Source organism: Melanotaenia boesemani, chromosome 1, assembly GCF_017639745.1.
Source record: "Melanotaenia boesemani isolate fMelBoe1 chromosome 1, fMelBoe1.pri, whole genome shotgun sequence".
NCBI lineage: Eukaryota > Metazoa > Chordata > Actinopteri > Atheriniformes > Melanotaeniidae > Melanotaenia > Melanotaenia boesemani.
In genome coordinates this window covers 5,364,705-5,390,504 of record NC_055682.1, presented here as the reverse complement: position 1 = coordinate 5,390,504, position 25,800 = coordinate 5,364,705, and the positions used below count along the sequence as shown (strand labels likewise).

Here is a 25,800-nt window from a genome sequence, read left to right as displayed (position 1 = left end):
GACATGGTCAGCAACAATACTCAGGTAGGCTTCATTCTTCTGGAAATCTACAACTCCACATTCCTTCGGACATTAGCTAATGGAGATGTTATATATTATTTAGTTAGACTGGTTGCATCTAAGCAAATCTGACTCACAGAGCAGATTTGAGACACTCTTGAGGTACTTTTTAGTACATCATAACATTACCTGAACACAGTGTTGGTCAGGGGGTCTGATGCTGAATCATTTCTAAGTATTAATCTGGCTTTCTCAAACTTGTACAAATTGTGTCATTGTAGCTGTTTTTACTTTTTCATTTTTATCTACCTTGTGATAATTGCTATTTATTATCAGTTTTGTTCACTGTAAAATAAAAAAATTATTAAAAATAAAACACTTCAGCTAGGGGATGGCATCTAAACTATGCTCAATTGTTAGTAAGAGGCCTCATATCCCCCACACCATGATACCGCCTGAACCACTGATACCACGCAGAATAGATCCATACTTTCATGATGTTTCCACCAAATTCTGAGCCTAGCATCTGAATGTGGAGCTGAAATGGAGACTCATCAGACCAGCAACGTTTCTCCATCTTCTATTGTCCAGTGTTGGTGAGTGTGTGTGAATTGTAGCCTCAGTTTCCTGTTTTTAGCTGACAGGAGGCACCCGGTGTGTCTTCTGCTGCTGGAGCCACAACGGGCTGCTGGAGCCCATCTTCTTATATTTAGTTTAAACCCCAGAGATGGCTGTCACTTCCCTCTTCTTCCTCATTCTGATGCTCAGTTTGAACTTTAGCAAGTCGTCTTGACTGTGTTTACATCATAAATACATTGAGTTGCTTCCATGTGATTGGCTGATTAGATATTTGAGTTAATAAGCAGTTGAACAGTAAAATGGATTGTGACTGTTTTTGCACTTTATTTTATTTTAGCAATTTAAATGTTGAAAGATAAACTCAAAGAAGATTAATGATCAATGTCTCAATTTATAAGCGGACAGTTGAAGTAACAATCAGCTGAAGTTTTTCTGAACACTCCTGCCCTCTAGTGGTGACTGTCAAGCTTTACGCTTGAAAAAGCCATTAAAATAGTTTTTCTGTTGTATAATGACATTAAATAAATAAGTCTTTTGCTCAATTAGTGGAATTGTGACTAAATCCTGTCTTGGAGTTCGAGCTTCTAGAATTTTCTTATTTATTAGAAGAGTAATTTGTGCTGGAAATTCGGGTGTCATATGTGGACTTTCCACAGAAGGTCAGGAAGTAACTAGATTTTATTTGTGCTTGTGTTCACATCGACTAACGAGGTGGAAAAACTCAGGGCACACATGTGATTGCAGTTCATTCAGCTGTGTCGATGAGGCCTTAAGGCGTCCTGCTCATGTAAACAAGTGGTCAAGTTCAGCTGAGGGGATTACACATGACTGTCAGTAAAATCGAAGGCTGTTTAGTGTCTGATGCAGCATCACGAATATCTATTTCTTTGGTCAAAAATAAGATAATTGAGCTGGTATCCAAGGTGTTTATGAAAATAATACAATAAATGACTTCACACAAGGACACAAATACGCTTTCCTTAGTTAAGATTTTTATTTAAAAATATATAGAAACAGGACCACTGGTATAAACATTCACTAACATGAAACAGTGCACACACACTAACGCAGTTAACTCAGACTGGAAAAAGAGAAACAAATCCCACTTCACAGCAGAACTTCACCTTCAAAAACCATCAAAACAGTACACACTGCACGCTCAAAAGAATATTCGTACGACTGACGTCCCTGTACATCTAACATCAGTGTTTTTCACCAACTTTTATAATCAAACTAAATAAAAGCTTCAGAAAAAAAAGCTTCATTTAACTACAATTAAAACTTTCAGTCAAAAAGCTTTACGTCCATCATAGAAACATGTTTGTGACCGACGTGAAATCATCATTCTAACCATGTCTGCAGAACTTAAAAAAAGGCCAATTTACTCAGATTTACTTGAAGTGGCACCAGATGACAGCAAACGTCCAGTCATTTTCAAAAGAACTAGTAAAGTGCAGTCGTTTAGGGAATGAAATTACATCTTGAAATAAAAGGATTAATGGGTAAAACTATATATTTACAGCCAAGAAACAAAATCGGGGTTGTATTTGACTTAATAATAATAAAAAAAATAAACAAAACAAGTTATTAGTCAGCGTGACTCTATTCCCTTGTGAATAATCAGTTACAGCTACAGATGTGGGAAAAAAAGTAAAAATCACAAAGCAGATTTCATCAGGGTCTAAAACAGGAATAAACAAAGGAGAGAAGTATAATGGCAACAATAAATCTTTAACTTTACTGCAATTAATTCACCCAAATAATCCAATATGCTCAGCTATGATGTCGCGGTGGCCTTAAATTTGACCACTCTGGGGACTTCTAAATGATGGCACGTGCAGGATATAGTCCGTGTTGATCAAAGTCTGTGGTTGAAAGTGTAATAAGTATTCTTTCTTTTGCAGACTGAGGGCTGTTTTTCTGTTTTGGTGATCTGGCAAAGACGAATCTTCTGTACGTATTACGATACAAAAGTACAGTTGGAAACACAACATGACAGTTAATGCTTTAGTTTAGCTGCATAACAGTCTGGTCCCAACAAATTTCTGAGCATCTTCGTGAGCTCCACAGCAGGACAGAACGCCACAATCCATGCTCTCTATGAAGAAGCATCTTCCAGTTGCTCATCCTGAAACGGGTAGCTCAGTGCAGGAGGGAAGCCCTGAGTACGAGGCTGTTCATCCAAAAGCATCAAGTCCTCCACGTCCTTCCCTTTGTATCTCCGCCTGCAGATCTTTACTGTCACTTTTCGCCCCTGAAAGACTTTAAGGGCTTCTTTGGAAGCCATGGCTCTAGCGGCAGGCTCGTCCCGCCCGTACCCGGTGCCCATGTAGACCGTCTGACAGCGGATTTCACACACGTGGCCTTCCTTCTGTGTGCGGCCTGCGGGGAGGCCTGTAATATCCTTCAGTGGCACAAAGACACACATCAGGGTCTGTTTACAGGACTCCACACAGCTCCGCAATATTTCAAAGTGGTCCAAGTTGGGACCGAAGCCCCCCGCCGACACCAACTTCCATGCCACAGCCTTATAGAGTCGGTTGAAGAAGGGCTGGTGCTCTGCTGGAGCCTGTGGAGGAGGTCCTGATTTCTGACTCACAGGTCGTGTGGTTGTCCTCCCAGCAGGTCGACTGTCGGACTCATTAGGCCCACATTTGGCCCTTTTCACGCAGCTGTCAGCGTCACTCTCTGCAAATGAAGACACAGCAGGCAGGACAGAGTTGACGGCACACAAAACAACGCTTAATGAGGAAGCAGACTCCGGCCTCAGGTGTGGGTGTGTACAAAACAAACTGGATTAGGTAATGGCACTGAAACCCTGCTGCAGTGTTGCATTGGTTGATAACAAACCACAGAGACACTGCGGGGATGCACAGAATGATGCCAAGCTATTTATACCTTGTATAATGCAGCCATGTTGTTTATGTATGATACTAAATATTCCAATATTCAAACAATATTTTGTACTTTTTGTTCATGAGAAACATCTTTTGTTTTTCAGTCATGTTGTACATGTCCATGTGGATAAACTGTGAGTTAACAATCATGAAAGTACTCAACATGTAAAACACACAAACACAATCTAAGAAATTAAAATAACCATGTAAGTTACCTTACATGAACTGCTAAAATGAAAATGCACATTTCTTTACCGGTTGCGACGCTCCGCTTTCCTTTGGCCATGGTTTCGTCTTTTGTGGTTTTGTTAACAGGAGCGTCTTGAATAACTATCCCTTCGCCCATCTCCTTGATCTTCTCCATTACAGCCTGTGGATAACTGAAGGAATCAAGAAAAAAAAAGTCACTTTTCACTTAGTGTCTTTACTGAAAAATGATGAGCATCACATCCAGCACTCAGCACTGGCACCCCCCAGGGCTGTGTCCTCTCCCTACAGCTCCTCTCCCTCTACACCAGGGATCCTCAAAGTCCAAACTCTGGTCTGGATCTGGACCACGAGCCACGTCTCCGGACCCAGCCCAACTTATGTTTTGACAAAACTTCTTTTTCAAAATTGATCTTCCATAAATAAATAAATAACTTGTTTATAATGTGAAATAAAGTGTCCCTGGATCTTTCTTACGGCAGTCTAGTGATAACAACTCTTCATGTTCACAAAGTTCTGCCACCTCGCCCATAAAGTGGTGTGTCTCGACTGTATGGTGACAGCCAACCTGCCCTCTGTCTGTGAAACAGGCAGGAGGACATGAGCAGAGGCTGCTATGAATGACAGGAACCAGTAGCCTATCAGTACATAGGGGTTTGTGATGAGCCAATCAGAAGCAGAGTAGGGCGGGCATTTGTAACAACTCGCTAGCAAAAAACTAAAAACCAGAGCCATGTGTCCCACCAGGCTTGATGCATTTGAACTGATTTTGACTTCATTTGTTATTTGAAGAAGTTAAATAAAAATAATAAAAAAAATAGTAGTCAGGAATTCATGTTTAACGTTGACCGTTTTTCCTTTGTCATTCTGAATTTTCTCCAGAATGTGGTGAATTTAATATTTATTAAATATTTAAGTTGTTTATTTGTTATATTTTGTTGTTATTGCCATAGTTTTGTATGTTGTTTATACATGAAAGAAAATACAGTGAAAAATTTCGAACAATAAATGTTTTTCTTTCTGTTGCACATTTTTCCGGACCTCTGGTCTTCAATGTAGAGTAGATTTGGACTTTTGAAAAATAAGTCTGAGAACCCCTGCTTCATACTAATGCTTGCACCTCTGGGGACTCGTCTGTGAAACTCCTGAAGTATGTGGATGACACCACCGTGACTGGGCTGATCTGGGACGGCTCCGCATACAGACAGGAGGTGGAACAGCTGGTCCACTAGTGTATCCAGAACCATCTGGAGCTAAACTTGCTCAAGACTGTGGAAATGGCTGTGGACTTCAGGTGAAATCCCCCAACACCTGCCCCCCTCACCATCCTCTTTTTTTAAGTATTTATTTATTGTATATATATATATATATACATATACACACACACACACACACCGTATGACTGGGTGATATGGCCTATAACTGAGATCCTCACATTTTTTCTTTTGCCTTTTGCCGATACACGATGGCTATCTTGTTTTTGTTTTTTATCTCCACTAAAACACTGTAAATGATGAATGCATAAAAAGACACCAGTAGAATTTAAGTAAACCATGCTCTATTTAAGTTCATGATTTTTCGATTTATTTTCGACTTATAATTCTGAGCCGGGGACCAGCTCTCATAAACGTAATAAAAACCATCTTTCCCCGACCATTATATTAGGGGGTGCCCCAGCCCCCCAACATTAACCCCATCCCTAGAAGATTGAGTTAATTTTATTTTCTACTTTATAAATATACAATTAATCTTGTACATTTTTTCAGATAATTATTTAATATTCAAATATTATCATATTTTTTAGATTATTTTTCTATTTTGCACTAGATTACAACAGTGGTATTGTAGATTATTGCCTCTTCTCTAGAACAGATTTATATTTTTTCCTTTTATTATAAAAACTAAGCAGCCTGGTCTAAGCAGCCATCGTATTCTGATGTTGACATGTAATTATGCCACATCTTGTCTGTACATTCTGCCTGCACACACAGGTGAGCTACACTCCCACCAGCAGACAGAGAGCACGTTAGGAATTGTCACATCAACACCTGTACATCAGACAGAAGTATCTGCTTTAATAACAGAAGGAGTTTCCTGCTCTCACAGCTGAACAATCAGTCTCCTCCTCACTGTCGTCATTTCTGAGGTGTATTACTGCTTAAAATGGATGTGTCACATTTATATCTATCTCTTAATGCTCGCAAACTGGCGAGCTAGCTACCTGCATACTCCTTGCCACCATGCTTTCTCCTGTCTCTCCTGGAACAACGACATGCATGTGCGCAGGAAAGTTTTCTGGATGGGGGTGAGCTATCTGTCTGCTGTGAGAGAAGCTGTGCCGCGTGTGGTGAGCTTCCCTCCGACCAGGAGACAGAGAGCTACAAGGAAAATACCACACAGATGCTTAAAACGCCGCTATGCTAGTTTATACTCCATGTTCACCATACAGCCATTTTACATATCCTACGTAAAATGTCTTGGGATAACTAACATGAAATTAAAATTAAATTACACAGATGCATAAACCTTTATACATAGTATAATATTGTTTAATGACTAATTAAATAGACTTCAGTTAAAACATACACAACTACAACTGATATTCGTTTTATTTGTTCAATCATTTATACCAATTCCCTTCCTTGATTTAATTAAGTATGATTTAAAACATTTCAATTAGATAAACAGTGTGTGAGTGTGTTCCGAGCAGGATGCTGCTGCTGCTAATGGACTGGATTTTTTTTTTTTTTTTTTATAAGCACATGATACACAGGGACATGAAATTAATCTGAGGGGCAGTGAGATGATTACTGGGAGAAGAAACAATTTCAAAAGTTCTAAATAAACCAATTTTTTTTTTTTTTTTTTACTTCTAATCATTTTTTTTTTATAATAAATCATTTAAATAATTGTTACACAAATTGAACGTCATTAAAATTAATTAATCGCTGTGTCCAAAACTCCACAACATGCACAGTGTACTACTGTTCACACATTTTTGACTGAATGAAAATACGTAGATTTTTTTCAAAGCGACATGCTAGAGTGCATTATCACTTCCTGACAGTCTTGGCTAAAGGCATGTAACCATGGAAACCTACTTACACTGGTGTGACAATAGCAATGATTTCAAAAAGCTTATTAACCTAGCACAGTGGAATTTTCTCCTTTTTATTTTAAAATGTACATCATTACATATGCATTGCATTATGGGAATATTTTGCCCGTATAGTGTCTCATGCTTCCATCCTCCAACATTTCCCCAGACACAATATGCAGACATGTAAAAAATCTCATATATGATCTGATATCATACAGCTTCAGTTAACTCAGTGGAGAAGACAGATTCAAAGATTGGGACAAAGGAAATCTTTAATACTGTTTTAGCATACTATGCAGTATATAATTGAAGTTTCAGATAAAATCTATATATGAATGTCAGTTTTCAATTATTTAAATTCCATCTTCATAGTGTTCTATGTGAACTAAAAGAGTGACAAACTGTGAAGCATTGCTTCACATGGTTACAATCTTTAAAAAAATCTAATGAGATGCACCTGACAATTAAGTGCTCTATTAAAAATAAATAAATAAAAGCCACAATATTTTTCTCTGAAATGTAATGAAGTGGGACTATAACGTACCAAAAACACAGAAAATAAAAACAAAAAAACAAAAAAATAGAATTAGAGTGGGCTTTGTCACAAAAATGGAGTAAGTGTACTTTCCACCACTTCTGGTCAGTCAGGAGTCTCCTACCTGCATCCAAGGAAAACGTGGTTTGCCCAGACCATGGATAGAGACAGGAGCCGATCCAGACTGTTGCTGAGGACTCCTGGCTCCACTGTGGGGAAAGCCTCCATGTTTCTCAGGATGAACTCTCTCCTTGCCAACCACTGCTTGTTGGTCTCAAAGTAGCCTCTGAAGGTGTCAACCCACTGGGCCAGCTGCGGGTTCTGGCCCAGGTACTCTGAGACTATGTCCTCTCCGCTCCCCTGCCCCGCCATTCCTGTATTGACAAGACAAGAGCACCAGACACAAACTCTTTTATTTGTACAACACCAAAGTTGATACGGCTAATTTCAATCTAGGATGTACAACTCTGTAGGTTTGGTATGTCCGTGTGACAACTAGTTAACATTTTGGACCACTACTGCTTTCAAACTAACTTGCCTGGCAGGTACCTACCCTTAGAAAACTGACTAGTTAATGGTTTTCGGATTAGTACTTAAAAAGTTACTATTGCCCACGACGGCTTGAACGAAACGAAACCTAAAGTCAACAAACATTAGCTGCACAGTAAGACACGTAATAACTATAACATAGTATCAGGCTTAATTACAATGAGTATCAAGCTATCCACTGCTTACAGAGTTTGTATGAAGGGAAAAAATCAATCTAGAGAACTACAACATACCAAGATTTCTCTTGCGACGACTTGCTAGCTAGCTACATGACCGAATGATATCGCAAGGATGGCGACTGCTGTACGTAGTTTTTGCGAATAAAACTACATTTCCCATAGGTTTGATTTAAGCTACAGGTTGTCGTGCTAATCAGCGTTCTCTAACGCTAACAAACTTTCACTTATGTTTACACTACTCGAAATGAAAACGTTGAATTAATAAGATGTATATGCACCGCAAAACAACACTCATTCCTAATTTTTGCTAACTTTAAAAATCTAAATACAGCGAAAAGTGTAACCGATTAAACACAGGTTACACCTAGCAGCCGTGGATGTTTTAGCATCCATCCCATGATGCTGTGCTTGCTTACGTAGACAACCTGCGACAGCTCAGTCGGGCGGCGGTTTGTTTTGGTAGATGAATGAAAACCACTCACTGTGTTATTATTTTGATGCTTTAATCAGGTGAATCAACATGATCCACGAGCTCTTACTGGCGCTAAGTGGATATCCGGGCACGATCTTTACATGGAATAAACGAACAGGTTTGCAGGTAAAACTTAGCAAACTGGACCTTTTTGACATCGTATGCAATATCGTTTCTTATCCAGCATGCTAATACGCTGTGCTCATATATTTAGTCATATTATTTTATTTCTATACAGGTATAACATATATATTTTTGTGATATATTGGAGTTGAAGGTTTTACCATTATGATTTAGACTTAAGAGGTAAAAAAGACGCATTAAGTGACAATACGTTGACTGGGATGCAGGGATGCATGAACTTCTAATTAATGTCCCAGCAAGCCAAGACAGTTTTCATAAAAGCAAATTGATGCCATCATTAAAATAATAAAAAAAAAAATAACGGTGACAACATAAATTCGTACTATATTTTACCGGTCGCAAAGACAGTGAAGAAAACAAAACTCCACTGATGCATCGTGTTTTTCTTTCTTTTTTTTTTATTTTTTATTACTATTATCCTGCTCAAAAGCGGCGAAAATATCATCTCCAAAAAACATAAGCGAATTTGGTGGAGGAGCTATCAGTCTGTCTTTGTCAAACATGAGCTGTTTAATTTCATCCACAGGTGTCCCAGGATCTGCCCTTTCTTCACCCGAGTGAGACCAGTGTCCTCAACCGGCTGTGTAAATTGGGCTCTGATTACATACGCTTCACTGAGTTCATAGAGCAGCACACCGGTCATGTTCATCAACAAGTGAGTCCCAGTGTTGCCTAACATTTGTAAACATATTTATCTGTTAATTCAAAACTTGATTCAGTGTCCACAACTTCAGAAAAATATCATTTTCATCAGTTTAGATGTATTTTATTTGGCTATATTTCACAAGATTCCCATTTATTTTAAAAGATAAATAAATAAAATAAAAAAAATAAACAGTGGCAGTGTGTTTGACTAAACTTCAAATGAATCATAAAGTTTCCTGTGACTTTTCTTTAACTCGGATTAGGAACATCACACAAACCAGCCCAACCAGACGGGACTTCATGGAATCTATTTGCGGGCGTTTTGCACAGGTTTGGACTCCATGCTGCAGCCGTACAGGCAGGTTCTGCTGGACCTCGAACAAGAGGTAAAACAAATTATACAACAACAAATGAGTCCTCAAATATAAAAGAGTTTGTTTTTTAATTTTACTAATGTGTATGTTTCAGTTCCTTGGAGATCCACATCTGACAATATCACATGTAAACTACAAGCTCGATCAGGTAATTCAGTAAAAGAACTTTGATAATAATGTAAAGGTTTCATTGGTGAAGTCAGCTGATAATCTAAATTCGTCAGTTTGTTTAATGCTTCACTTTTATTGGTTAAGTTTCAGCTGCTGTTTCCCTCTGTCATGGTGGTGGTAGAGACAATAAAATCACAGAAGGTAAGGATGCGCTAAAGAACATCTTCTTATTTTAATCCCCCACCAGAGTCAAGGCAACAGTTATCTCATGATTGAAAAAAACACTAAACACTGGAGTTCTTTTCTGCAGTTTTTAACAAAACTGTCATAAAACTGTATTTAGTTTCTATAAAGTCAGTTTTCCCCAAACATCATAGACAAGTCAAATGTTTGGTAGTCACATAACCTTAATGCACCTCATTATATAAAATAATCTAAGTTCATGTTGTAGCCTGTAAAGTAACGCATACGCTTTCAGTTCAGACCATCACGTTTTGGTATCAAAATGAGTCTAAAATGAACAAAGAAACAATCTCAAGCATGATGTGAACACTCATTACTTATGTTTTAAAAGGCAAAAGCAAATTTATTTGTATAGCACATTTCATGTACAAGACAATTCAAAGTGCTTTACATAAATCATTACAGCAGGGTGCAGACAAGTGCATTAAAATAAATAAATAATAATGATAACAATAAAAAATAAATAAAGATTAAAAGAAATGCAATTAATGAAATAAAAGCAGAAGGAATATGCTAAAATAAAATAAAATGCAAGAAATAAAGTTAAAGACAATATTAAAACATGATTCCAGCTTTAAAGAACCAGATGTAGATTTTGATTTCTAAATAAAAACTATTGAAATGCAGCAGAGAACAGGTGGGTCTTTAACCTTGATTTAAATAAACTGAGTGTTTCAGCTGATCTGAGGCTTTCTGGGAGTTTGTTCCAGACATGTGGAGCATAGAAGCTGAATGCAGCTTCTCCTTGTCTGGTTCTAACTCTGGGAACTGATGAGAAACTGGAACCAGATGACCTGAAGGTTCTGGCAGGTTCATGCTGGGTCAAGAGGTCTTTGATGTATTTTGGTCTTAAACCATTCAGAGCTTTCTAGACCAGCAGCAGAACTTTAAAGTCTATTCTCTGATGAACAGGCAGCCAGTGTAAAGACCTCAGAGCTGGACTGATGTGGTCCACTTTCTTGGTCTTAGTGAGGACTCGAGCAGCAGAGTTCTGAATCAGCTGCAGGTGTCTAATTGATTTTTTAGGTAGAACCTGTAAAAATACTGTTACAATAATCAAGCTGACTAAAGAGGAAAGCCTGGACTAGTTTTTCCAGGTCCTGCTGAGACATTTTACCCTTGATATATTCTTTAGGTGATAGTAGGCTGATTTTGTAATTCCCTTAATGTGTTTTTTACTCATTAAATAAGCTCTATGTTTTACAAAATAATCTAGTGAAGCTGCTTTAAGCTATTTTTATCCCTTTTGGCACACAGATCTGATGTTTTACCTTATAATTAGGCAGAAATGTAGAAAATTCTAACACACTGTAGTACACCTTTGAACACTTCTAACAGTTAGTAAAACTCTGACTTTTGGACCCATGTTTACTTGCTGGACAGCAAAAGTTTTGATTATTGACACCTGGGCTACTTTAGATTCATGGCTGTCAGATCCTGGAGACGGTGTACAAGCACAGCTGTGGGGGGCTTCCTCCTGTACGCATGGCCTTAGAAAAGTAAGTCAATCCCTGTGTTGGCATGAGGCATTGATGTGGCCGATTTTTGGATGTGGAATTTATTAAGATAAAAAAATATATATTTAATTTGTTGCATTTTTCAGGATTCTGGCTGCATGCCACGGCGTTATGTACAAACAGCTAGCAGCTTGGATGCTGCACGGATTACTATTGGACCAAAATGAGGAGTTTTTTGTGAAGCAGGGTCCCAGTGCAGGAGGTGCTGCTGCCAACCAGGAGGAAGAGGAGGAAGACCTGGGATTAGGAGGCTTGAGTGGGAAACAGCTCAGAGAGTTACAGGACCTGGTGAGAAAGACCTGCAACCAGCACTGGACTGGACCTTAGAACATATTTGCATAGTCAGTTTTAATCATGGCCAGTCTTTTTTTTTCCTGTCATGTAGAGGCTGATTGAAGAGGAGAACATGCTGGCTCCTTCTCTTCAGCAGTTCTCTCTGCGAACAGAGATGCTTCCGTCTTATATTCCCATCCGAGTGGCTGAGAAGATCCTCTTTGTGGGAGAGTCTGTTCAGATGTTTGAAAACCACAACCACAGCCCATCCAGAGCTGGTACTGTACTGGAGATCAACACTATGTGACTGTTTCATTATAACAATTAAACCCACTACTGTTTTATTTTTAGGCTCCATACTGAAACACCAGGAGGACATGTTTGCAGCTGAGCTGCACAGACTCAAACAGCAGCCTCTTTTCAGCTTGGTGGACTTTGAAAATTTAATCGATCGCATCAGGAGCACCGTGGCAGAGGTGAGCTCAAAGAGTCCATTTAGTCTTTCAGATAAATGCTCTCTCAACAATGTTGCAGAATTAAATCCTAACATCTTACTGACTTGCAGCATCTGTGGACATTGATGGTGGAGGAGGCAGACCTGCTTGAACAGCTCAAGGTTCGTTCTTATCTCCATCAGAAATCATTTTGAAAATGATTTGTGTTAATTTTTGGATTTTCCCCCAGATCATTAAAGACTTCTACTTGTTGGGCCGTGGCGAACTCTACCAGGTTTTTATTGACCTGGCGCAGCACATGCTGAAGACGCCTCCGACAGCTGTTACTGAGCACGGTGAATATTTCTGTTCAAATCAGACTCAGGAATGGATTTACAGTTACGGGGCTTCTGGGTTAAGTGGATGCAAATGTGCAACAGGCTCGTTTTGGAGGGAATATGAAGCTGCACGATGTCATTAGTAGTATGCGTCACACACATGGTAGCTACCAACAGCAAAGTAGAATCGGATCACAGAGGAAGATCTCTGAAGAATAGCTAAGATCAGAAGTTTTTAATCTTGAATCCAGTAGAACAGGCACCTAATGTGGGTTACATGCATCAAGACGTTGAGGTTTTACCCAGTCAAACCAGAAACTGCTGATTAATTATAAAACAAATCTATTCTATGATCCAAATTAGTCCACTTTTTAATAACTGTTCATATAGGCCAATTCAAAAAATGAAAAGCCTAGCTAAGGACTTTGCCAATACAGTCCAAGACTGTTACCGTGATATATTCCATAAACAGTAATGACAGACTGAAAGCTGAGCATCTCTCCCTGCGCGGGGTTTGATAGAATTGCACGTTTCATGCTGTTCTGTCTTTTTTTCCACAGACGTCAACGTGGCCTTCCAGCAAGCGGCTCATAAGGTGCTGCTGGACGATGACAACCTCCTGCCTCTGCTGCACCTCACTGTGGACTACCAGGGCAAAGACAGCAAAGGTCTGCAGCCCCTGCATGCTGTAAAGCTTATTTATGAGATTTAAATCATCTAAAATATAAGTCCTCAGAGAAATTCTTGAGTAGTATCCTGTTGTTTTTATTTGCTTACAAGCGCCATCTAGTGGTTCTATGATAAATCTGAACCGTAGGCCACTGAAACAGTGGAGGTGTAGATTTAACCCTTACCTCAAAGTATTAGAATATTTGTTTCTGTGATCCTTTATAAGTAAATATTTATTTTTGCCTGTTTTTTCAGAGGCGTCATGCACCAGAGATGGAGCCACTCCCCCTCAGGACACCTCTCCTCGAGAGGTTCCTCCCACCGGCTGGGCGGCTCTGGGCCTCATCTACAAGGTCCAGTGGCCGCTGCACATCCTCTTCACTCCTGCTGTCCTGGAGAAGTGCGTATTGAATTACTCTCATTATGCAGCATCTGTGTTGAACATAACCCCCCTTGTTTGTCCCTTCTCTGTGCGGTCAGGTACAATGTTGTGTTCAGGTACCTGCTGAGCGTGCGGCGGGTTCAGTCACAGCTGCAGCACTGCTGGGCTCTTCAGATGCAGCGGAAACACCTCAAGTCCAGCCAGACGGATGCTATTAAGTGGAGACTGCGCAACCACATGGCATTCTTGATTGACAACCTGCAGTACTACTTACAGGTATCAAACTTTTCCCTTGGTTTATAGATGGCTGCTATAGCAGGCTTCCACTAGCACGGAAATTCTCACTGAGACGGAAAGTCTTTAAAAGCAGATGTTTCCATTAGCAAATTTTGGAAATCAGCTTGCTCCATCAGACTGGAACAATCTACAAAATGACCTGGAGCTGTCTGATCTTGTTGTATTTTATACTTTTAACTGCCTTTTACAGAAAAAAAACAACATGCTCATGTTTTTAATTTTTTATTTTTTATTCTTATCTCCTAATTATTTATGTCTGTATGAAATTTCATAGTTTTACTTCCTGGTTTTATACTGATGTGTGCTGTGTGCCTTTTGGCCAAGTCACCCTTGTGAAAGAGAATGATCTCAATGGGTACTTATCTGGTTAAAAAAAAAAAAAAACTATGCAGCTGTTAGGCCAAGTTTAGGAAGCTCACGAAGAGTATTTGCGTTCATATCATTGTATGTTTCATGATTCTGGTCCCATATATGGGTTTCAAAAACAAGTGCAGTTTAAATGTTTATCACAAGAACCCTAAAGTCCTCTGTCTGTCTCCAGGTGGATGTTCTGGAGTGCCAGTTCTCTCAGCTGCTTCAGCAGATCAACTCCACCAGGGACTTTGAGAGTATCCGACTGGCCCACGATCATTTCCTCAGTAACCTCCTCGCCCAGTCCTTCATCCTCCTGAAGCCGGTAAAACTCACTCAGCCTGCTTTTATCTCAACCAGTGTTTCCAGTCAAAACTGGTAGTTTTTAGTTTAAAAATCAAGACTGAAATGAAATGAACAGAATGTAAAACTATGTAAATACACCATGCTGTTTCAGTTGCATAGCAACAACAAAAAAAAAAGCCTGTTCTTTGTCTCTTGTCAGCTGCTTAAATAAATGAGTGATTCTGGGTGAAAGCAGGAGCCATCAGTGTTGCACCAAAGTGTACTTTTCTCTCTGCCTCAGACTGAAAATGAACTAAAACTTTGTGTCAAACTGCTGCAGTTTAAGGAGGAAAATGTGAGACAATTGTGACTGTTTTTTAAGAAACAGTCTATGAGGCTGTCGAGTGTGTTCCTGTCATTTTGAAGTGACGAGCAAGAATAATGTTTTTCTGTTGGTTGAGAGAATAGCAGACATATTTTCCTACACTTTGACGAGGAAATGATGCTTTTAAGGTAAAAATCTAGTCACTGCTCTGTTGAACGTCAGTTGCAAGTTTTTATTCCAGCTATCAACCTTTTTCATCAAAATGTAGGAAAATCTGTCTTTTCTCATAAAGTAACTGTTTAAGCTAACAGACCGAAAGGTTTTGTGGTTGAAGCCACCAAACAACACCAAATAAATAGTTTAGAAGTCATCATAAATGTCTGTCTTCAGGTGTTCCACTGCCTGAATGAGATCCTGGAGCTCTGTCAGAACTTCTGCTCACTGGTCAGTCAGTGTGTTGCTTCCTTGGATGAGAGAGGAACCGCTCAGCTGGACCTGCTGGTCAAGGTAGAGTCTAAGTGACTGTTGTTGATCAGAAACCGCCTGACGTTTTGCTTTGTAATGCCAACTCTGTAAAACATCAGGGCTTCAGACGCCAGTCGTCCCTGCTGTTTAAAATCCTGTCCAGTGTGAGGAATCATCAGATCAACTCGGATCTGGCTCAGCTGTTACTGCGACTCGATTACAACAAGTACTACACTCAAGCTGGAGGCACCCTCGGCAGGTAGGACACAGAACGCAGCCACATGTAACCTCAGTGATCCAGTGTCTAATCTGATCAAATATCTTTCTTTTCAGTGTTTAAGAAGAGCAGAGTGCAGAGGATTAAGACGTGTGGTTCATTTATCTTCATGTATAGTGTAAAAATTGCATGTTTCTTTGGAGAAAATAAACTTAAAACCATTAAAATGAAACAAGGGTCACAATTTATTATTCCATAAAAACAGACAGGATAGAGTTATATACAGCAGAGGCATGCAACAGAACTAACGCTGAACATTTAGCTTGGTCGAAGGCATTTATTACGTGTGGAGTCAGAGTGAGGAGGAGTAGTCGTGGCGGTACTGAGGCTTGCTGTTGAAACCAAGGCACTCCCCGCAGATGAGGCTCTGGATGAGCCACTCAGGAGACACCAGCGGGACTTCCTGTGATGTCATGTTTTTCTCTACCAGCGGTGGACAGGCACTGTCAGCCAGCACGACGTCGTACTTCCCAGGAGGAATGTCTGCAGGAGGAGATAAAAACAAACTAACAAATCGTATTTTGATCAAATATTAGTCTTTTTTTGGGATGTAAAGGTGTGAATTCAGTACCAGAGCTGTCCTTGTCAGCCTGGAACTGCCGGACAGAGGAAGCTCCACCCATAGTGATCAGCTGAGCCCACAGCTCCTCCGGCTTCTCAAACACCACCAGGACGCGAAGGCTCTTGAATGGGCTGGAGCGAGGATGCCTGAGGGAGAAAAAGAAATACATAAACCACCTTCATGTTTACAGTCAGTGATGATTTGGGCGGCCATGCCATCTGCTGGTCTTGCTCCACTGTGTCCACAGTCAACTCGGCCGTCTACCAGGAAATTTTACAGCACTTCCTGCTTCCTTCTGCTGATGAAGCTTTATAGAGATGCAAAATTTAATTTTCCAGCAGGACTTTGCACCTACTCACACTTCAGTGGTACCAAAAGCTGGTTCTAGGACCATGGTGTTACTCTGCTTGATCTGCCAGCAAACCTGCCTGACCTGAAACCCCATAGAGAATCTACAGGGTATTGTCAAGAGGAAGAGGAGAGACACCAGATCCAACAATGCAGAGACCTGAAAGCTGATATCAAAGTACCCTGGGCTTCCATTACACCTGAGCAGTGGCTAATTTCTGTTAATAAAACTTATTCTGTAAATAAAAAAACCAGAATTAAATAACTGTATCCATTTAGTTTCAGCAAAATGACTAAAAATATAAAAGCAAGTAAAATAGGTGGAAGCATACTTATTTATTAGAAAAAAAAAAGAAAACAAAACTTTGTACCTGATGGTGATGACACTGAAACCTCTGGGACTCATGTTAATCAGCAAACATCAAAATATTGTGGAGGAAAGTGATGTTCTCATGTGCACATGCGAGTCTCATCCAGATCGGTACCGTTTCATACTAAGTCCTGTACTTGTGTCCAAAAACCCTTTCTGCATGAATTCTCAGGTGTGCTACCTCACCTGTTCACTCAGCATACAAAAGAATCAACAGACAAAAGTCCTCTCCCAAAAACTATAAAAACATCACAGATTAAATCTTTAGTAGGTATAAGACTGAACTTAAAAAGCTACTGAATAAATCATTTCTTTTTCCAGCATGTATTTTATGGAAAATAAATAAATTTGTGCCCTTGGGAAAGAGGCTGTTGGTGTGCATTAGCTGCCAAGTTTCCATCAGGCTGCCCCAGGGCAGCCGTGGCTACACATGTAAGCTACCATCACCAAGTATGAATGAGGAGTGACGGATCCAATGAGGGCTTTCAGCGCTGTCTGCAATAAAGTGCAATAGAAATCTAATCTATTTAAAGAGTTAAAATAGAACGATCTGATTGGGACAGAAGTTGAAAAAACTAAGCAAAAAAGTGGAAAAAAATAATAATCTTTTATGGTTTTATAGCAGCTTTTTGGGAGACTTTATATTGAAATTCCAAAGTTCGGTAAGAAACAGAAAAACATCTAATATGTGGTAACAACCAGACTGGTGGCAGAAAATTGAGGTAAAAATGACCTGAATGGACAAAAAGGATTAAATAACTAATTCCTGAAACACTAAATATGAATGCTACAGCAACTGGGCTCATTTCTTTGGATTAATATTTTGTGATTAAATGCAGGGTTTTTTCAAGAGTGCTGTGAAGGTGAAAAATTATTTCACTGCTCAGCTAATATCTTTGAAACTACAAAGTTGGAATGTGAGCCATCTGAGTGGATTTTAAAGAGAAACACTGGTTGTAACAGAAAAACAAAGAGGACCATTTAGAGAACAGTTTCTTAACTTCACCAGGACTAGCAACAAGCTAGCAACAAGCTTCCTCTCACCATTCCACTATGGCGTCATCCGGACCCACGCCTGCAGGCAGCAGGTAGTTCCTGTAGTTGAGCAGCTTGTTCTCTTTGCAGCAGTCTCGCACCCATATATGAGACACGCAGGGCACGCCGCTAGCCAAACACAGCATGTACTTCCTGGTACGGCAGTGCTGGTCTGCGATGAGCAGGCTCTGGTAAGCTGCCTTACACTGGCCATGGAGAAGAAAGCATGAAGACACTATTACAGACCTGAGAAGTCAGCCAGGTGAAAGATGACCGGTAAACATAAACGTCTCAGTAGCAGGTTATGTGTTCAGCATCAGTTACCAGGTTGATCTGGGAGGATAAAAGAAACACCTCCCTGAAACTGAAAACTCTGCTTCATTTATTGTTATGCACTGTAGCTTTAGCTGCATCATTATATGACATCTGTGTCATGGAGAGATGAACAGAAATATGTCTGTTCTGTTAAATAAGTGCTTCATTGTTTATTCATGCTGTCTTTAACGTTATCTGATACGTGTTTTATTGTTTTTATTGCCTAATGTTTTTTCCAAGATCTTTTCTGTTTTTGTTTTGTTTGGTTTTTTAGCCATTTCTGTGTTTGCTGTTTTTTGGGGTTTTTTTGTAGTTTGGTTATTGTGCTGCCATATTGGCCAGGACACCCCTGTAAGAGGTTCTTACCTCAATTGGTTTGTATCCCTCATAATATAATAAAATGAAAGAACAGACATGATCTACACTAACAAATTGTTCTATAAACCTCATAATAAATAGATCAAATAGTCATAAAAATATAAATATTCTTGCCTTCATATACGTTTGTGTGTTCTCTATCACTTTTTTCCACTTGTTGACTGTTGACTTGTTTATTAGCTACGCAAATTAGTCTTTAGGGTTTGTACGTTTCAGTGATGAGGTTACAATTGCTGCAGAGTCACGTTTTATAAACAGTTTTATACATTATTTAGCTATAATTAAATGTGACACTATCTTAGCTGTGTACATAGAAAGGAAACAAACTGAGGTTTTAACATAGCGGCCAAAATAACCACACACAGCCGTTCTAGTGTTCAGTTCTTCATTAACCCAGAAGTTGGTTTCAGTGCATACCTGCTCCTCATTGAAGTCTGGCAGGATGAAGCCTCCACCTGCCTGCAGCTGGGACTCTGTGTATGCTTTGTTATATGGACCCGTCTGCACATAATCTGGGAAAAAAATTTAAGTTATCAGGTCTAAAATTATTAGAGGGAAGCTTATCTCTAATCTTTTCCTACCCATTAAGTAACACCTGTCTGCAATATTAAAAATTTTGTCAGGATTTAACCAACAGTTTGGCCTGTAATTTGCATTTGATACAGTTTTTAACCAGTGGCAACAATAAAAATTGAATCAGGACATCAGGTGCAGATTTCTGGACATAACTATAAAACTCTTGCTCTCTAATCTGCCTCACCCTCCTCCTCATCATCGCTCAGGATCTTGTTGGTCAGTCGGTCGCTCTCAGACGAGGCTGTCAGCATAAAGGCGAAGCCCATAAAGAGAGATGCATTCTGGGGCAGCGGACCGTGTGTCTCGGCCACATCACATGACTGACCCGGGAGATCGGTGCCGCTGCCGGAGGTGTTGCACACACCCACCCGCTGACCTGAGGATGGGAATTTATTTCAATGTAGAAGGAATGAAGGAAATAATAAATAAAATGGAAAGCATAGGTTATTAATCCCCAATGGGAAATCCTAAAAAATATCAAATAAAAATATTTTTTAAAAACTATATAAAAATGCTAAGTAAAATATTTAATTTTTAAATGTAAAAATGAAAATGAAAAAATAAAATAAAAACACAAAAAATAAACAGAAAAATAAATGAAAAAAAACACAGCAAAGCACAAAGTCAAATCCTAAACATACACTGCCCATCCAAAAAACGGAATAAAATGCACAACCAGGATCTAACTAAGCCAATAGATAAGAGCCACCGACTGGACGAGGATGTTTCCGCTGGCAACAAGTTATTTAACCCTAACTGATGCTATGAGCAGCTTCTCATTTCTTAAACCACCATGTGGGAAGACACATCCACGAAATGGGTTTAATCTGATTCACAAAGGTCAAATCATTGGCATCAAGCAGAGAAAATATCTAAGGAGATGCTGAAACTACTAAAATTGGGTTAAGAACTATGGTTAAAAACTGTCCAATGCATTATTAAAAACTGGAAAGATGGCGGGGAACTATCGTCTTCCAGGAAGAAATGTGGTCGAAAAAAATCCTGATGGTGATTTGCGATCACTTCAAGTTTGGTGGAATCAATCTTGTAAAAAAAAAAAAACAACAGTAGGACTCAGTGAAAGTAAGAACATTTACACACACACACACACACACAACATGAAGGGAACTTTAGAGATTGGGACTAAACAGCTATGCAGCCTCAAGAAACCCACTAATCAGTGGGGCTAACTGGGAAGAAGGCTTCTGTTTGCTAGGGAGCATAAAGATTGGACTCTGGAGCAATGGAAGGTCTAGATAGAAATAAATGTGACATTGCAGAAGCTTTTTAAAACAATTACACAGTAAATGTGTGCTGTAATAAGAGCTAAAGGCTGTCCAACAAAATATTAGAGTGTGTGACCTTTTTTTGGGTGAGCAGTGTACATTTAAAGACAAGTTCAGCTAAATCATCATTTGTTCTGAAACCCTGAGATTTCCTGCAAAAGTGCACGAATTAACTAGCAGAGTAAAATGGTTCAGTTTCTAAAAGGTATGTGCAAATTAAACAGCTGTATTGACTAAATAAAGAAGATTAATTCTCTTCTGTTTAAGCTGAACTGATCTTTTGAAACATTTAACACATATATAACATGCATCAGCATATGCACCCATGAATTACACCTTCCATCTTCCCTCCACCTGTGAACCAACACCAACAGAACAAGCAGCGTGTTGTTCATTACCAATTCAGCCTCAGCAGCAACCAGCAGCGGATGATGGACGCGGGTCACATGGAGGTCAAAATGACTCAGTTACACTCCACACAAAACTCACATTTCTGATTTCACATGCAAACAATTTAAAATTAAATCTGTTCAAAAGCGAATAAAAAAGCCAGTTAAAATTTAAAACATTAAAAAACCTATTTTGCTAAAAGAATTTAAAAAAGGTATTAAAAAGTAATAAAAAGCTCCAACATCCATGTAGTCTGTTCACAGCAGCCTCACACTGCTTGAAATATCATTAAAACTGGCTTCATTTAAAAACTGTACAGGAAACTCTGAATTCATGCCCCACCCCATGAGACAGTCATGGTCCCAGCGAGTGGGTCACCGTACCAGCTCTGGCTCCACCCCCTCTACGCCCTCGTTTGGAAGGCGTCCGGTTCTCATCGGAGGTCATTAGCTTCCTCTTGCCGGAGGGGCCAGGGGTCCGAGGGCTGCTGGAGGAGCTGCGGTTGGGAGTGTTCTGACCACTGGGGGTTCCTCTGCGTCTCCTCTTCCCTTCCACCAAGTTGTCTAAAGTAAAGAAATACATAGAATCATGTTAGAAAACATCTAAACGTGACAGAGCTGTGAGCCAACACTGACACCTTACTCATGACAGTGTTGGACATCTTACATTTCCAAGTCTTACCCAGACTGATGTCGGAGGCTTTGGCCAGTGGGGTGGTGGGCTCGTAGGGCCCGAGGCTGTGCTGCTCCCTCAGCTTGTTTCCCTGCTCCAGAGACAGGATGACTGCGTTCCTGTTGTACCACTGTCTCTGGCCCTCCCTCTCCACACTGTAGAACAGCTCCTGGCCCTCAGATTTATGACCCTTCACAACACCTGCACACAGGAGGTAGAACATTCTGGGTACCACAGGTTTAAATGTTACTGCGCGGACATACTGAGCATGCCAGATGCTGGGAAATTAGTTCATTACAGTGATCATCTGAGCATGCCGTGAACCTAAAACTACTATTACTACAGGTCTTTTAAATGGTTCCAAGGTACACTCAGAGCCCACTTATCCATGTCAGTTTACACACTCCACTCTATACATACTTTTAAGGGTGTTTTAAGAACAGAAATAAATTATTCTTACCACCATTTTAACTAGTTTTAACTGGAGGAGAAAAGTACTCAATGTACCTTGTGCATTCCTTAGCTAGGCAGTTATTTTCATTAATTGCTTAACTAAGGAATAAAAAAAAAAGGTGAATTAGATGGTAACATCGCCTTTTGTTACCGCCTTGTGTGATTTTATACAAAACTAACAAATCAAATTGTAAGGTGTCTTCTTCATCTGGACTAGTTGTCTGTAAAAGAGGAGATCTCTGATCTCTTTAGGACTTTCCCTGTTAAATAAAGCGCAAATTAAATATTATTCACCACAGAGTGACATAAACCAATAACAATGCAACTTTAAAATTAATTTTAATGTTGCTTGCGACTATGAAATGTCCAATTTCCTCCCTCAGCATCCATAATATATTTTAGCTCTGAAAAAATAAAAGACCTTTACTGCTCCTCGTCTTCCTCACCTATGCTGAAGTATTCGTCCTCCAGCAGAGCCGTGACCTCCGTCTCCAGAGGGATGGGATCACACAGCAGTATGTCTTTCCCCGCCACCTCGCACTCATAGCCATCATCAAAGCGAAGACGGAATCTCCCATCCCCGGCGTCTTTGATGATTCGGCCCGAGTAGAAGAAGCCATTGGACGACCACTTGGCCACAACCCGCAAGCCCACAAAACTGCTTCCAGGTGAGCTCGCCTCCTCTGGCGAAGACCTCAGGGAGTCTGAGTGGCTGACGAGCTCGGGGTCGGTGGGGCTGATGGGGAGGCGTGGCGGCAGCATGCGGGTATATGGATCGTCCTCTAAAGAGGACTGGAGCTGGCCGTGAGCGCTGAGCCTCTGCAGTGAGGCGACACCACCCCCCCTAAAAGAGAGAAGCAGTCTGTTCAAGCCACAGCAGCATCTTGTGGCCCAGCAATTAGTAAAAAAAATATATTATTCATTTTAATCATTTGTACTTAATTGATGTAGATAAATTTTGGACATTTTCCTTGTTGACCTTCCGCTCTGGAAATTCCAGGACCCAATGGGGTCCTTTTAGCTACTTTAATATTTGATAATCACTATTCTTGCCCCTGTTAATGTTAATAGCAAGAGGTTCCTACATGTTAAAGGTTTGGGTTGAATTTAAATTCTGCAACTTTCATCACATTCTTTAGTAAAAAGAGTAAATGATAATTTAATAGTTTAGATTAGAAATAAAGCATATAAAAGGATTTAAGCTTCAAAAGTGTAAAAATCTATGAATTTACATGATTCTTGAAAGCCAGTTGTTCTAAATGTGAGATTTTGATATAAACCTGTACTCCCTTAAAAAGTAAAAAAAAAAACAAAACAAACAAAAAAAAAAATTAAATACAACTAAATCAGTGCTGTTAGAATTTACTGACATAAAAACTTTAAAAATATCACCCCAAACTTTTCACTGAAATTAATGTGGAAAATGTTTTATACTATGTGTTTTTTTTTTTGTTTGTTTGTTTTTTTTGTTATAGGGAACGTCATTATGAAAAAATAGCGAGAAAAAGCTAAATTAATAAATAATTAAAATCGTTACAGCTCTAATTAGGACTGGAGAAAAATCTAGAATTCTTACGCAATATTAAGGAGGCCATTTATGTCCAAAGTGGTCCCATGTGGATTTTTTTATATATAATCCATGCTGCTCAAAAATAATAATGCATTAAAATCAGTGTTGTTATAATCTATTTAATATGAAAAGTTTATTACCTTCCCACCAAACATTCCACTTTGCACTTCATATTACACATTTTGTCTTGACCTGTTTGGGTCCCAAAAGTCTTCATTTTTCTTTGGGGGCATCAGAGGGTTTAATTGTAATATACCTAATCAACCATATTTAGGCTTTGATGTACAGACAAAACAAACTATGTAAACTTGACAGAAGTTTAAAACTTAGATTTATTACTTTTGAAGAAAATAAACAAATTTACAAGTTGTAAAAGAAAAGTCAGCCCACCCCTGATGTGGATCATTAGTTGGTGCTCTGAGAGAAGATTAATCAGTGTATGAGTGAAAAGAAGAAAAGATAAGTGTTACAGTTGCAGGCAGAGAGGATTGTAGCAGCATTTCTGTTGTTTCTTTGAGTGCAGGGTTGAGCCTCAGGGAGGACTCACCTGGACAGGGAGGAGCGGGACGGGGGTCGGCCCCTCCTAGCCCTTCCTCTGGGGGTCAGCGGGATGAAGGCCCGGGACCCAAAGCTGCTGTAGCCTCTGCCCATTGTGACCACTGACCCTGCCCTTTGAGCCCTGTGACCCCTCTGTTGATGCCCACCTCCCCTCCTGGGACTGCAGACACACAGAGGGGACGAACGGAGCCGGTCAGGTCTCACAGACAGCTGATCAGCAGGGGGCTCTGAAAATGTATGAGTGACCCCAGACTGATGTCTGTGAGAACATGCACCTGAACCAGGCAGGAATCAGTGAATCACAGAGAAAGTAGGGTGTTAGAAAGTTAAGGAAGGTGAAAGACTGAAGACTCGGCATGCAACTAGTGCAGACGGATAAAGCAGCGAGATCAAAGAGGGATGCTCCAGGATGAGGCAGTACCTAATAGATTTGCCCCCTCTGCTGAGGGGCATTAAGAAGTCTGGCCTTGTGTTTCCAGTGCTGCTGCTGGTTCCTCCGGAGCTGTGGTGCAAACTGGAGGCTTTGGACGACAGAGAGCTGATGTCGGCCAGGTCACCAGAAGTCAAGCTGCTGCCTGTACGGCATGGAGAGATGTCGCTGTCCAAGACCTGACAATCCACCACAGGCTCCTCGCTCTCCTGTAACAGTGAAAGAGTGCAGCGGAACAAAACCAAGGTGTTACACGTGTAGATTTCCAATATGGGACTATTTGTGGAAATAATATGTAATATTTGAGCCACATAAAAGCTTTTTATTTGTTTTCCTCCACATTGTCTTTGAAATAGTGGTCAAGACCCTCCTCCCGAATAAAAGAAAAAAACAAATTGGTGACAGTGGAGCTAAAACTAGTAACATCAACGTAGAGCAAGATAATAGCCAGCAAGCACAGCCAGCATTTACCAGCCTGGTAATGTAACCTGACTGACCAGCTCTAAAGTTAACATCTATTAGCTTTTTTAAAAGCCAGACACAACATGTTATCAATGTTTTTAACCTGTCCTGTCCAGCATCATGACAGCAGAATGATGGTCTGACTGCCGTGTTTTGCTGAACAAATTTTTCTTATGTGGATGCATAAAATTAGTTGGGATTAAGACCCTTCATGACAAATCCCGCATTGTTACTGCTCCTGTTAAGTACAACTTTCAGTCTGGATCAGGCAGTTTGCGTTGCCATTTAATCCCACTTTATGTCTTTAAGTCAAGTTCAGTCCAGACCACAGAGATGAGGACAGTTACCTCTGTGACTTTCCGGTCCACCTCTTTGCCATCCTCATAATACACATCTGTAATGATTCGTGTGATGGTGGTCCGTACTTCTTGAATGGTGCGCACATGTCTGCGGTGGGTTGGGGCTGTGGTTCTCCTAAATGATGGTGAATCTGGTTCACCCTTTGAGACAAAATCATAGATTGTTACCTTCACATCTCTTACAGACAAGAGCTGTGTTTCTGTTGCTGTAAATAGAGCTCATTCTCCGTACCCTGCCAGGAGGAGAGCGCAGACCCGGTGCATCGAAGCTGGTCTGCTGAGACACAGTCTGCTGCCGTTTCTGAGGCAAACAAAACAAAGCTCATAGCCATTATGATACATATACAGTGTTCAACACCTCACAAGTGTGATTTTTAACTTGTGTAAA

General features: G+C 40.0%; 3 protein-coding genes across 9 annotated transcripts in view; 1 reads left to right on the top strand and 2 right to left on the bottom strand.

Moving 5' to 3' along the window:
• Positions 1-1,551: 1,551 nt before the first annotated feature.
• Positions 1,552-8,397, bottom strand: LOC121636401 (CDKN2A interacting protein). The gene is made up of 4 exons (XM_041979898.1): positions 8,101-8,397; positions 7,443-7,692; positions 3,732-3,856; positions 1,552-3,267 (listed from the first exon to the last, which is right to left on the bottom strand). Exons 2-4 carry the CDS (start codon positions 7,688-7,690, stop codon positions 2,678-2,680), a joined length of 963 nt encoding a protein of 320 aa, XP_041835832.1. The 5' UTR covers positions 7,691-7,692; positions 8,101-8,397; the 3' UTR covers positions 1,552-2,677.
• Positions 8,398-8,470: 73 nt separating this feature from the next.
• On the top strand, positions 8,471-15,820 carry tubgcp4 (tubulin, gamma complex associated protein 4). The gene is made up of 18 exons (XM_041979888.1): positions 8,471-8,644; positions 9,189-9,317; positions 9,571-9,693; positions 9,776-9,829; positions 9,937-9,993; positions 11,455-11,534; positions 11,639-11,840; positions 11,938-12,103; positions 12,177-12,301; positions 12,391-12,441; positions 12,510-12,615; positions 13,158-13,265; positions 13,522-13,666; positions 13,747-13,924; positions 14,487-14,621; positions 15,297-15,413; positions 15,491-15,630; positions 15,705-15,820. Exons 1-18 carry the CDS (start codon positions 8,567-8,569, stop codon positions 15,709-15,711), a joined length of 2,001 nt encoding a protein of 666 aa, XP_041835822.1. The 5' UTR covers positions 8,471-8,566; the 3' UTR covers positions 15,712-15,820.
• The window catches only part of tp53bp1 (tumor protein p53 binding protein, 1), a 28,126-nt gene continuing 18,135 nt past the window's right edge, over positions 15,810-25,800 (bottom strand). For 6 of the 7 annotated variants that reach the window (XM_041979833.1, XM_041979842.1, XM_041979825.1 and 3 more), the window contains exons 18-29: positions 25,645-25,713; positions 25,401-25,553; positions 24,583-24,800; positions 24,151-24,321; positions 22,480-22,877; positions 21,590-21,781; positions 21,292-21,471; positions 19,417-19,608; positions 19,074-19,168; positions 17,973-18,169; positions 16,220-16,356; positions 15,810-16,131 (exon numbers count right to left, since the gene is read on the bottom strand). In XM_041979833.1, coding sequence (XP_041835767.1) covers positions 15,941-16,131; positions 16,220-16,356; positions 17,973-18,169; positions 19,074-19,168; positions 19,417-19,608; positions 21,292-21,471; positions 21,590-21,781; positions 22,480-22,877; positions 24,151-24,321; positions 24,583-24,800; positions 25,401-25,553; positions 25,645-25,713 — 2,193 coding nt within the window. In that variant the 3' untranslated portion in view covers positions 15,810-15,940. The remainder of the gene's footprint in view (positions 16,132-16,219; positions 16,357-17,972; positions 18,170-19,073; positions 19,169-19,416; positions 19,609-21,291; positions 21,472-21,589; positions 21,782-22,479; positions 22,878-24,150; positions 24,322-24,582; positions 24,801-25,400; positions 25,554-25,644; positions 25,714-25,800) is intronic. The other variant, XM_041979874.1, reaches the window with a different exon arrangement.

Bases quoted from the DNA above. Each gene is read 5' to 3' on its own strand.
- LOC121636401 (XM_041979898.1), bottom strand. From the start codon at position 7,690: ATGGCGGGGCAGGGGAGCGGAGAGGACATAGTCTCAGAGTACCTGGGC. The intron at 3,857-7,442 runs GTAGGAGACTCC...TGATTCCTTCAG, and splicing joins CACGTTTTCCTTGGATGCAG to TTATCCACAGGCTGTAATGG. The intron at 3,268-3,731 runs GTAAAGAAATGT...CTTCATTTGCAG, and splicing joins AAAGCGGAGCGTCGCAACCG to AGAGTGACGCTGACAGCTGC.
- tubgcp4 (XM_041979888.1), top strand. From the start codon at position 8,567: ATGATCCACGAGCTCTTACTGGCGCTAAGTGGATATCCGGGCACGATC. The intron at 9,830-9,936 runs GTAATTCAGTAA...TTATTGGTTAAG, and splicing joins TAAACTACAAGCTCGATCAG to TTTCAGCTGCTGTTTCCCTC. The intron at 11,841-11,937 runs GTGAGAAAGACC...CCTGTCATGTAG, and splicing joins TCAGAGAGTTACAGGACCTG to AGGCTGATTGAAGAGGAGAA.